This window comes from Ursus arctos, unplaced genomic scaffold (assembly GCF_023065955.2).
Source record: "Ursus arctos isolate Adak ecotype North America unplaced genomic scaffold, UrsArc2.0 scaffold_16, whole genome shotgun sequence".
NCBI classification, from domain to species: Eukaryota; Metazoa; Chordata; class Mammalia; order Carnivora; family Ursidae; genus Ursus; species Ursus arctos.
In genome coordinates this window covers 44487951-44501300 of record NW_026622830.1, presented here as the reverse complement: position 1 = coordinate 44501300, position 13350 = coordinate 44487951, and the positions used below count along the sequence as shown (strand labels likewise).

The following is a 13350-nucleotide window of genomic DNA, read 5'->3' as shown; positions in this document are numbered from 1 at the left end:
TAGTCACAAAAAGACAAATACTGGATGATTCGATTTACATAAGGTACCTAAAATGGTCAAATTCATAGAAGCAGAGAGCAGAAGGGTGCTTGCCAGGGCCTTGGAGGGAGGGAGAAATGGAGTGTTGATTAATGGGTGTAGTTTCAGTTTTGTAAGATGAAAAAGTTCTGGGGATCTGGTGTCCAACATTCATGTTGAATGTCCTCAATGCTACTGAACACTTGAAAATGGTTAAGAATGGGGGCGTCTGGGTGGCTCAGTCAGTTAAGCGTCTGCCTCTGCCCCTCCCCCCACTCATGCTCACTCTCTCTCTTTCTCTCTCTTGCTCTCAAATAAATAAAATCTTTTAAAAAATGGTTAAGATGGTAACTTTTGCTGTGTGTGTTTTACCACAATTATTAATAATATAAACCAACAAACCAACAAACCTTTGGAGGCTGCTAGGGCAACAACTCATTCTGAAAATTGTTAAGTAAAGGGACCGAATCATTTATCCCACCTTGGTGGTCAAAAAAATGCATTTCAGGATTACCAAGAAGTTGATGAGCAAAGTTCTCCCAACTAATAAACACACAAAAAATGAATGAATGAGTCACCATTCTCTAAGTCCAAATTATTGAATGCATTGAAGAAATGATAATTTTGTGAAAATTGCATTGTGGTAAATGTCATACTGAAGGCATCAGTGTGCCAACAGTCGAACCCACGGATCAGTCTTAGCACCACTAACAGTGGGACAACCAGCCATCCCGCGCTGCCTGCGGACATGTAACAGAAGGACTAGTGCCACCTATGATGTTGTCTTGCCACAGTAACTAGTCTGGAATATAATCTTGTATCTGGATTGGACCACCGGTTTATGGGTAACATCATTTGGATCCTTTTTCAAACAAATCAAATGTAAAAAGACTTTGAGACAATCAAGGCCAACTAGCAAGAATAGGTATTAGATAAGGAATCTTGTTAAACAGTAATGTATTAAATGCTTATCTGTTAGAGAGATAAGCATTTGTATTTGTAAATGAAATCTGTTGTCTGTTTTAAATGACTCAAGAAAAAAGGGTAGGGGAGGAAAAGAGATAACACAAGACTAAAAAAATGTTGACAACTGGTGGACCGTGGTTATAAATACATGGGATTTCATTATGTTGTTATATTTGCTTTTGTGAATGTTTTAAAATTTCAAAGTAAAAAGTTAAAAAAACTCAGTGTACTAATGTCTGTAATTACTTGTAAGTGCATAAAAATAAGAGATTGAGATTGAGAGATAGATGAAAGGACAGAAAGACAGATATGGTTGTGTAATAGCATGTCAATGGTAGATCTGAGTGGTGGATATAAGGATGCTTACTATACAGTTCCCTTTATTTTTCTGTATGTTTGGAAATTTTTATTATAAAATATTTGGGGAAAAAAGTAAGTCTCTGTGCAATTCAGAACCTTCTTTAATGCATCTTGATTGTTATAATCTTTGCTTGACTTAACCATGACTTGCATAAAGTAGGATGTGTCATGGGGATCCTTGAACTTTAAAAACTTCCCAGAATGATTCCAAAGTTTCTGGCTGGTTTGGCAGAAAGCCCCTTCAGAAACTTGAATTTCTTGGTTTCTTCCAGACTTCATTGAAGTTATAATGCCATACAATTCTTTGTTCTGATTCTATATAAATGAAGGAACATCCATCTGCATTTGGTTTCACAATAGATTTCCCTACTGGGAAAATGCACTCATAGGACATGAGCAAATTCTAGTCTATTCAGCTGTTGTATTTCTCATAATGAGTAAATCAATTGTGTTTCTGGTCTGAAAGCATGTTTAGTTAGGTTGAATTAAACTTGAAAACAAGTTGAATTAGGATGAATTACATTAATTAAATTAGTTGGGATGGATTGAATGATCACAGACCTGCCTCTCAGGTGATTGATACACATGATTTCTGCAGAGGCAAAGCCAAGGCAAGACTCTGGCTACTAATATCGCCACCAACTATAACCATCCTTCGGGTCCTGGGATGAAGAACTAGCTAAGGTTTCCCACAATCACTGTACAAACTTCACAAAAGGACAAAACCATTAATCAACCTGCACGGGGCCAAATAGCAAATGAACTACTGAAGGAGTTATCTAGAATCTGTGACCTGGGAACAGCTAAGCCAACACTTAAAGCACAAAAACAGGCTTTTCTGCGGATTTATTTCAGGATCAATTGGGCAAGGAGCACAAGAGCCACAGCTGTCTTTGCACGAAGTGTTGCCCATGGTTCTACATAAATACAGAAAATTAGAAAATCTGCAAAGTGGTACAAAGGCCTTTTTTCTCTTATGTTCACTTTCACTGGAAGATCTGTAACATCGGTACCACAGAGAGAAAACAAAGTTTGGTGTCAATTAAATGATAAACGCGTCTAGTTAAAAACATAACAAAAGAAGAGACCCGAATTTACAATTAATTTCATATATTTGGAATGGCTTCCAGTCAGAAAACCGCAACTAACACAAATGTACCAGTGCTTCCCAACCACAACCGATTTACAAGATTGGTAATTTGATCAAAGTTTTAAATGCAGACAAATTAACAAACATCTTGATTTTTATTCTGAATACAGGCAGAATAAAATAAAGAGGTTTTTACATACTATAATCCAAACAATTATAAAGTGACTCGATTTTTCAGCCTGAGTTTGAGAGCAAAATTGGGAAACTGTATTTGAGAGTAGCCACTAAGGGAGACAATTAATTAGTTGTACCTGGAAAAAAATGATAGTCTCCTGCTAGCTCATCATATAAGACAAAACTACTTATTAAGTAATCATTTTTATCTTAAAATATGTTTTCCCAAAGGCAATGATGAACAAAATTTTTTATCAAGTACCCCAAATGACATGAATTGTATTTTAGTAGTTCATAATTGTTTAAAATAGTGACTTGGTCCTTTACCTAATAAAAAGCCTTTTTTTTCAAATGAAGGTCTTTGAACACTTAATCCTTGATATAACAAAAATCAATAATGATGATAGTAATGGTCTTTTTCTTTTTAAGATGCTTCATTTTATGAGCAGGAATTTGGAAGTCTTCACATTATCTTTTAGAGTATGCTATGGGGCACGTGTCCTATTCTACAGATGAGATTAAAGAGACAGATGTCAACTGCCATGGTTTGGTCAGGGGCACAAGCAGGACTTTGGCCACACCAAACACGGCTCTATTCAATGGGCTTTAAGGAGTTTATAACTTGCTGGAGGCTTCCCACTCTGCCTGGCTTAGACTTCTATGACATCAGAATTATTAGCAATCGAGGAACAAAACAGATCATTCTCTCCAAATCTGTTTCTGGAATGGTTTATCAAATTGACTAGTTTGGTCCAGGGGAGATCACCAAGAAGGCAGGAATATTTCACTTAGGGGAGTACCCAGCAATAACTACTGGGTATTGAGGGGTGTAGGGGGTGGATAGAACAAGGAGGGCAGGGGGAGCCAGATGCCATGGTTAAACCAGTTAGAAAGAACATGTATTTAAAGACCCGACTACTTGTCTCTATCAGGTCCTATAAACACTTGGCACTTTTCCAAGGCTAGAAAATGACACGGTGACAATAAGTGCGTATTACACACTATCCCCAGTCACAGTACATGGGACAATTCTAATTGTAACAGAACATAACACTGACATTAGTAACCATTCCTGACTTCTTTATCTGGCTTTAAAAAATGTTTGTGGTAACCAAACAGTCTTGAAACCTCCAGATATTAATTTTAAAATTTGTGTTGGTCATAAAGAAGGATCATTTCTTAGGGAAGGCTGATTTATAAACAACTGTAGATCACTAGTCGTGTAAAATGCAACCTTTCATAATGGAAATCAATGCTCTATCATGCGCGTTGAGAAACTATAACAAACGTTAGTCTAGTAGATGCAGATATTATATCTTCTCACCCACAATCACGGTTTGGCAGCCTAGGTTAAGGGAGTCAAACAATGAATCATTTAGTCTAACAAGTCAGTTTGCACAGAGAATTATAAATGCATACATGCTTCCTATGCCACATGCCACAACTGTGGTTTATGCTGAATAGTATACCAACAGATATAAAAGGCAGTGAAAAAGAAACAGGGGCCGGGTCAAAGAGCCTCATGACACACAAGCACCTAATGACCTATAGAGTGCAGAAAGACTCCTCCCAGGCAGCTTCTTCCACCACCTTTTAAAGGAGTATTTTAAGACTGCTGTTTTTTATTTCACATGATACATACACGGAAGAGGATTTTCTTGCCTTTACTGCTTTAGGTTGAAAAGCTACTGGTTAGGAAGGTCATTTCCAACATTTCCCATAGTTTGGGGATCACTAGTGGAGATGCAGAGGGTAAACACACTTAGAACTTGTGAAGTTCATCATGGTATGTGAAATGGAACCATTCGATTGGCCAAGTTTTTTTGTGATAAGGCCCTTTTAGAGACTATTATCCTGACTTCTCATGCCTTGATGGGATCCAATACACACTAGACTTAGGCTGAATTCTACTCTAAAGAAAGTAGTGAACTGAAAACAGTGTACACAGTGCATTAAAGGTAGAGAAAATTATGTTGGAGGTAAGATAACCAGACCCCAAGAGCCCCTCTCCTGCTCTCAGCCACACAAGGTCCTTGCAGATGGGCTTTCACAGACACCCATCGGCTGACCAGGCTTGAATAATAATCTGTTCTCTGCTAGTAAATTGTAGGACATATTTTTATAAGAGTATATATAGTCAATCCCCAAAATACAAATCAAAGTTAGAACACTGGCAATATTTATGCCATACAAATTAGGCACCTACCAGATGACAGTACTGGACAAACCATTACACACATTACACATTTGTAATTCTATGAACTCAGAAAGTAGCCCAATGTCACAAAACTTCTGAGGCCAGGAACAGAAACCAGATTGACTAAAAGGTGGGTAGAAGGTATGGAATGGATTTCTGATTGACTTAGGAAAAATGTACAAGTGCTATATATGGTTCATATGTGCCAACCACTCTGCAAATAATTAACTCCCTCTCTCTTACTCTCATTCCCAGATTTATGGCCATTTAAGGTGTATCTTTGGAATGGTGGCTCTCAAACTTGAAGAAGCAGAGTTCCCGTTAAGCGTTTACTGAAATCCAGATGGCACACCCCATCTCCAGGTTCCTGATTCAGGCAGTCCATGGTGGGGCCTGAGAACACGTGTTTCTTTCTTTTTAAAAATTTTTTTAGAAGATTTTATTTATTTATTTGACAGAGAGAGAGAGAGAAAGTGCACACAAGTAGGCAGAGCGGCAGGCAGAGGGAGAGGGAGAAGCAGGCTCCCCACTGAGCAGAGAGCCTGATGTAGGGCTCGGTCAAAGGACCCTGGGATCATGACCTAAGCAAAAGGCAGACGCTTAACCAACTTAGCCACCCAGGTGCCCCAGAACACGTGTTTCTAACAAGCTCCCAGGTCTTGTTGATGCTGCTCCAGCGACCACACCTACAGATTGGAGACCTGTGTAACTAGCATGACCTTGGACATTAAGAAATGCATCCCTCTAGGTGGTGGTTATACTGGATCATATCCTGGGTTGTTTTCAAGGTATGCTAATATGCCAGACAAAGGCTACCTGTGCTCCCTCCCCCCAAGTAAGCCCTTAAAACACTGCTATGAGCAGGGACTGAGTGGATATATCCAATTAACACTTAGAAACAAATACATTTACAAAGAAGTAAATGTGTTGTGATTTACAGTATGTAAAAAAGTTAAACTGATAACTACAAGCATCTACCCCAGTGGTGACCATGTGAGCTAGGGGTCTGCAACTCTGTGACCCTTCATATTTGGAAGTGTCTTGGAGCAAGAATAGCCATTGCACCCCAGCAGCAATTAATACCTGACTTGCTTTCCATCGCGGCCACCCCCAGGTAAGGGTCTTGGAAGCTGGTGAAGGACAACTGCTCCGCAGGCTTCAAGGTCTTCTTTCAGAAGATTATAGAGCCTATAAAATAAAACAGGTGCTGCATGAGATGTTTATTTAAGCACAGAAGGCCCGCTTCTAGAATCTATGGTGGTTCTTCGTGGTTTATTGAAATATATCTGTAATATAATCTAGACATAAAAATGCAGCAACTAGACTGTCTCTCGACAAAAATGTAAAATGGGGCAGTTTGAAAACTTGTTTGTGTGTATGTGGCAGTTTTAAATCCATCAGAGAAAGCAACTTTTAACCCTTTGAAGACTTTAATGTTGCTCAATCTTCAGCTGTGCAATCTCATTCCACATTGCACCTGACTGATAGGAATGTTAGATAATCTTAACAGCAGAAAAGGCTAATTTTATATTGTCAATCATAACAAAGTTAGAGCTCCACAACTCATGTGAAATTTACTTAAATTGTCACTGCTAAGAAATTGCAAACTGCTGGCTGAAGTATAGGTTATGTCCTCTATTTCTGAACACGGAAAAATGACTATTATTTCTTCATTCAGATCCCACTACAATAAAATTTTCTTTATTCTTAGTAAGAACAGGAAGGCGTGGGAAGAGGGACTGAGCCTTCATTATCTACTTTCAGGATACTGGGGGACCGGCTGAGTCTAACCATTTGGTTACTGTTTTTAGTTAGGTCTGTCATCGTACCATTAGCCTCCAAAGAGACTGGCTAGTAACTTCCTTTAAAAAATTGTCTATTTTAACTATCATATGATTTCTCTCATCTATGGAACATAAGAACTAGGATGATCAGTAGGGGAAGAAAGGGATAAAGAAAAGGGGGGTAATCAAAAGGGGGAATGAAACATGAGAGACTATGGACTATGAGAAACAAACTGAGGGCCACAGAGGGGAGGGGGGGATGGGATAGGCCGGTGATGGGTAGTAAGGAGGGCACGTATTGCATGGTGCACTGGGTGTTATACACAACTAATGAATCATCGAGCCTTACATCGGAAACCGGGGATGTACTGTATGGTGACTAACATAATAAAAAATCATTATAAATAAAAAAAAAATTGTCTATTTTAGGGAAAGTATGATTCTAAAAAGTTATTTGAGAGGATATCAAAAACAAAACAGTATTTCTACTTTAAAGGAGATGATCACACTTGGGAATGTTTGATATATATCCCCAAACGAAAATGAAGCAACTCTTAAAGCAATATGTTAATTAGCAAAGTATTACTAATTTGTAATTACTTCTATAGTTGGTTAAGTTACTGGATCCATCTGACAGCCCTGCGCCTGATATCACAGGGATAAAGGAGATGTGCTCTGTTCTACGGGAGGGTGAGAGACAACTGCAGGCATAGTCTCCCTCCCTCCCCTGATCAGGTTTTTACTCTGGGCAGGAAATAAAAATGGATCCCCTGGATCTGGAACCTATTCTGGGCTCTGGGCCACAATGTCGGTGCCCCAGCTCCTTGCCAAGTCCTGACCTCTTGTCCAGACTATGAGTTTGAATTCTTAGTCCCTATGGACCAGACCCTGGGTTGGGACCTTCACTCCTGAGCTCTGCTGCTAGAAACCTTCCAGACTCCTGGCCTGTGTCACTTAACAGTACCTACAAATACTTTTTTGGGGCAAAATCTGGGTCTTAATTGTTCCTGAAAGGCTTTATCTTGCCACCACTCGATTTCCACAATAACACCTGCTCTTAAGAAGGGGAAGATACCCAAAGAACCAAGGGTCCATTTCTGGGTTCTCTATTCTGTTCCATTGGTCCATGTATCTGTTTTTGTGCCAGTACCATGCTGTCTTTGTGATCACAACTTTGTAGTATAGCTTGAAATCCGGCAACGTGATGCCCCCAGCTTTGTTTTTCCTTTTCAACAATTCCTTGGCGATTCGGGGCCTTTTCTGGTTCCACACAAATTTAAGGGCTGTTTGTTCCAGTTCTTTGAAAAATGTCATTGGTATTTTGATCGGGATGGCATTGAAAGTGTAGATTGCTCTGGGTAGCATGGACATTTTAACTATGTTAATTCTTCTGATCCATGAGCATGGAATATTTTTCCATTTTTGTGTCTTCTTCAATGTCTTTCAAGAGTGATTTGTAGTTTCTAGAATATAGATCCTTTACGTCTCTGGTTAAGTTAATTCCGAGATAACGTATCATTTTTGGTGCTATTGTAAATAGAATGGATTCCCTGATTTCTCTTTCTTCAGTCTCATTGTTCGTGTATAGAAATGCAACTGATTTCTGAGCATTGATTTTGTATCCCGCCACATGACTGAATTGCTCTATAAGTTCTAGTAGCTTGGGGGTGGAGTCTTTTGGGTTTTCCATATAGAGTATCATGTCATCTGCGAAGAGAGAGTGTTTGACTTCTTCTTTGCCGATTTGGATACCTTTTATCCCTTTTTGTTGTCTGATTGCTGTTGCAAGGACTTCTAGTACTATGTTGAATAATAGTGGTGAGAGTGGGCATCCTTGTCGTGCTCATCTTAAGGGAAAGGCTTTCAGCTTTTCCCCATTGAGAACGATATTCGCTGTAGGCTTTTCATAGATGGTTTTTATGAAATTGAGGAAGGTACCCTCTATCCCTACACTCTGAAGTGTTTTAATCAGGAAAGAATGCTGTATTTTGTCAAATGCTTTTTCTGCATCAATTAAGAGGATCACATGGTTCTCGACTCTTTTCTTGTTGATATGATCTATCGCACTGATCGATTTGTGAATGTTGAACCACCCTTGTATCCCGGGGATGAATCCTACTTGGTCATGATGGATAATCCTTTTACTGTACTGTTGGATCCTGTTAGCTAGGATTCTCATTTGACAAAGCAGGAAAAAACATCCAGTGGAAAAAAGACAGTCTCTTCAATAAATGGTGCTAGGAAAATTGGACAGCTACATGCAAAAGAATGGAACTTGACCACTCTCTCACACCATACACAAAGATAAACTCCAAATGGATGAAAGACCTCGATGTGAGACAGGAATCCATCAAAATCCTAGAGGAGAACATAGGCTGCAACCTCTTTGACATCGGCCACGGCAACTTTTTTCATGACATATCTCCAAATGCAAGAGAAACAAAAGAAAAAATGAACCTGTGGGACTTCATCAAGATAAAAATCTGCACAGCCAAGGAAACAGTCAAAAAAACTAAGAGGCAGCCCACAGAATGGGAGAAGATATTTGCAAATGACACTACAGATAAAAGACTGGCATCCAAGACCTACAAAGAACTTCTCAAACTCAATACATGGGAAACAAATAATCAAATCAAAAAATGGGCAGAAGATATGAACAGACACTTTTCCAATGAAGACATACAAATGGCTAACAGACACATGAAAAAATATTCAAAATCATTAGCCATCAGGGAAATTCAAATCAAAACTATATTGAGATACCACCTTATGCCAGTTAGAATGGCAAAATTTGACAAGGCAGGAAACAACAAATGTTGAGAGGATGTGGAGAAAGGGGATCCCTCTTACACTGTTGGTGGGAATGCAAGTTGGTACAGCCATTTTGGAAAACAGTGTGGAGGTCCCTTAAAAAGTTAAAAATTGAGCTACCCTATGATCCAGCCATTGTACTACTGGGTATTTACCCCAAAGATACAGACGTAGTGAAGAGAAGGGCCATATGCACCCCAATGTTCATAGCAGCATTGTCCACAATAGCTAAATTGTGGAAGGAGCCGAGATGTCCTTCAACAGATGACTGGATTAAGATGTGGTCCATATATACAATGGAATATTACTCAGCCATCAAAATGAACGATTTCACAACATTTGCAGCAACATGGACAGGACTGGAGGAGATAATGCTAAGTGAAATAAGTCAAGCAGAGAAAGACAATTATCATATGGTTTCACTCATTTATGGAACATAAGAACTAGGAAGATCGGTAGGAGAAGAAAGGGAAGAATGAAGGGGGCTAAACAGAAAGGGGAATGAACCATGAGAGACTATGGACTCTGGGAAACAAACTGAGGGCTTCAGAGGGGCGGGGGGGGGGGGACTGGGATAGGCTGGTGATGGGTAGTAAGGAGGGTACGTATTGCATGGTGCACTGGGTGTTACACGCAAGTAATGAATCATGGAACTTTACATCAAAAACCAGGGATATACTGTATGGTGACTAACATAACATGATAAAAAATTATTATTAAAAAAAAAACCCACAGGGCGCCTGGGTAGCGCAGTCGTTAAAGCGTCTGCCTTCGGCTCAGGGCGTGATCCTGGTGATCCGGGATCGAGTCCCACATCAGGCTCTTCCGCTATGAGCCTGCTTCTTCCTCTCCCACTCCCCCTGCTGTGTTCCCTCTCTCGCTGGCTGTCTCTCTGTCACATAAATAAATAAAATCTTTAAAAAAAAAAAACCCACAAAAAACAAAAAGAGAAGGGGAAGATAAGCCCACCAAAGGTGAGCCAATTTTAGAGATGTAAAGGGGAGCTCGGAATCAGTGGGCACACAATCAGGAATGGTGAGGAGGACCCTCTGCCAGGCAGCACTTAGACAGAGGGGAAATAACGTTTCACGCTTAGGAGCGGCACAGGCAAAGGTGACAGGAAATGCCAGGTAAGAGGGGTGTGGGGACCAGCAAGGAAACAGGAAATGCCAGGTAAGAGGGGTGTGGAGACCAGCAAGGTGTGGCCACATAGGGGCTGCTGTTGGTGGCTCCGGAAGAACACAGGGGTTATGGGCACCGACCCTCCACCCCCAGTCAAAACTCCATACATAACTTTTATTTATTTTTAAAGCTTTACTTATTTGAGAGAGAGAGAGAGAATGCATGAGTGGGAGGGGCAGAAAGAGAGGGAGAGAGATCTCAGGCAGACTCCACACTGAGCATGGAGAACCACTCAGGGCTCGATCTCATGACCCTGAGATCACAACCTGAGCCGAAAGCAAGAGTCGGACACTTAACCAACTGTGCCATCCAGGTGCCCCATACATAACTTTTGACTGCCCCCAAACTTAGCTACTAATAGCCTACTGTTGACCTGAAGCCTTACTGATAACATAGTCGGTTAACACATATTTTGCATATGTATTATATATTGTATTCTTACAATAAAGCTAGAGAAAAAAAATCGTTAAGAAAATCATAAGGAAGAGTAAATACATTTACAATACTGTATTTATTGACAAAAAGCCACATATAAGTGGACCCGTGCAGTTCAAACCTGTTGTTCAAGGGGCAACTGTAATGGGAAATAAAATTCGACATAAAACTCTGGTGAGAAAATAGCGATAAACCTTTCCGATTTCTGAGATATAGCTGGTTTCCTGAAAGCAGTGTTTTTGAGAGGTTAGCCTCGCAGCCATGGGCTGATGCTACTGATAATGCTATTGTGAAGGGAGAAACCTGAGGCCCCAAACGAGCCAGGAGACTGAGCTTGTGCTCTAGCCGGCAGGGGGAAAGCATAAAAGTGTGAGAGCAGCAGTGGGGCTGGCAGGGGAGGGAGCAAGTGCCCACAGTGGGGTGGGACTGTGGAAGGCTTGGGACCATGATTCCAGCAAAAGACTAGTCACTCACAGCTCCCACTGTGGTTCTCAGTGATGCTGATCTACCTAGTGTTCAACGGAAGCCAGAAATCCACCATCGCAAGGTTTATTTTCATAGGACAGCTCCCAAATTTACAAATGTGGCCATTAATTCAAAAGAAGGTTAAACACTATGCTAGACAAACAGAGCCCTCCTGCAAGTGTGGGGTCTCCAGCTTAGAATGCCTTTAGTCTGACTCCCTGAACCAGGTGGTACACCCGGAACAAGGACCACGGCTCGATGTTGCTGTAGCTTCTCTAGAATGCCAGCACGCTAGTGGAAGTCAGCAGACACTTGGGGATGCTGGTGTACCAGGGCAGGCTGTGTGCGGGGTGTTGTGGTGGGAACAGCCTCCCGCCAGGGAGGAGTACTTTACCCTTGCCATTCTTAGGAAGGGTGATAAGAGAAAGCAGACAGTTTTTTGTTATTGTTTCTAAATTCTCTACTGACGATGCACGTTGCTGCCACTGCATCTCCTCCAGCCTCCAGCCCTGTGTGCCAGCACTTCATGACACCTGACTGGTCACATAACCTCTGTCCTTTTCCAAATTGCGCAATCCAAATGTTGGCTCCCTTAGACTAGCTGATCTCACACTTACCTAGACCCCTCTCTGACCAGCTCATTCAGGGCTCTTTTTAATCCCTGACTTCCATTAGCACTCACTGTATAGACAGCATCCTTCATTGTATGGAACTGTCCTGTTGTTATGTCCTGTCTGCTTAGTCTGCTCTACAAAACCAAAAGCTTGTTAGGAACAGCAACTGGACTTGTGGATTTTTATCTTATTTTAAGTTTCACGTAGCACTCAGCATGACACTGAAGACACACTTAACAACACTGTGTGTTGAGTGACAGGCCAAGACTTAAACCCAGATTAGAGAAATTTATGACCCTATTTTGACAGTATGTTTTTACCAGTGGTTGTTACACCAGACCGGCGCTTCCAGGGCTGGGCAACAAGTGATCAGTAAGATGGCCGCGAGTACTGTCTGCACAGCACTTGGGTCTACTCTAGATAAACTCAGGAGCTTCTCTGGCTAAAAGATGAGTTGGTCTGTGCTGAGAATTTCTAATAGCTTTAACTGGTTTTAATTGACAAAATATCCATCAGTCCTTTGCTAAAAAGAACTCTATTCACGAATTCAAACACTTTGGAGGTAAAGATTAAAGACTATGTCTTATGGAAACACCGTCTATGTTGGAATTCAAGATCTCAACTTCTTTTGTGTCTTCCATTTGCATTGCAACCAAAATAATTCCCACTGGAGGGACATGCGTCTGATGAGGACTGGGTCCACTCTTTCCTGGGGAATGTGTGGACTGGCCTGGCATCAACACACAGGGCCAGTTCATTTTCTGTGAAGTCCAGCAAGTGGACAAACCTGCTGGTTGACCAGGAATCGCTACAAACACAAAATGAACTTTAAAGAGGTGTATTTTATTTTACCCAGCAATGGTTAAAGCATACAATGCATAAAATTTTGGGGGTGTCAAATTTAAAGTAATTGCTTCCTAGCTTCATTTTCATCTTTTAGTTGCACAGAATTTTGGAGATGATTTGAAAGAAAACAACCACATTCCAGGCTAATGCAAACACTCAAATTAATATACACTCTTTCTAAAAAACAAGGAAGAGAGAAAAAGCGCTGTGCTTTTTCTTTCGGTATCGCAAACTAAGAATTGCTTTTTGGCAAAACAAAAACATCAACAAAAATAAAAACAAACCCTGCATGAGGGCAACAGAGTGTCAACTGTTCCTTAAATCTGCTGGGTAACTGTCTCCCATTCCTGTGGGTGTTAGCTTTTCCGGGACTTAGAATTTAAGTGTTTCAGCTGCAGCACTACAGGC

At 40.7% G+C, this 13350-nt stretch overlaps 1 protein-coding gene across 6 annotated transcripts in view; it reads right to left on the bottom strand.

Annotated features, from left to right (window-relative positions):
* Window positions 1–13350, bottom strand: part of KIZ (kizuna centrosomal protein) — a 126996-nt gene that overhangs the window by 40884 nt on the left and 72762 nt on the right. For all 6 annotated transcript variants that reach the window (XM_026487469.4, XM_026487470.4, XM_057312708.1 and 3 more), the window contains one exon: window positions 5889–5993. In XM_026487469.4, coding sequence (XP_026343254.2) covers window positions 5889–5993 — 105 coding nt within the window. The remainder of the gene's footprint in view (window positions 1–5888; window positions 5994–13350) is intronic.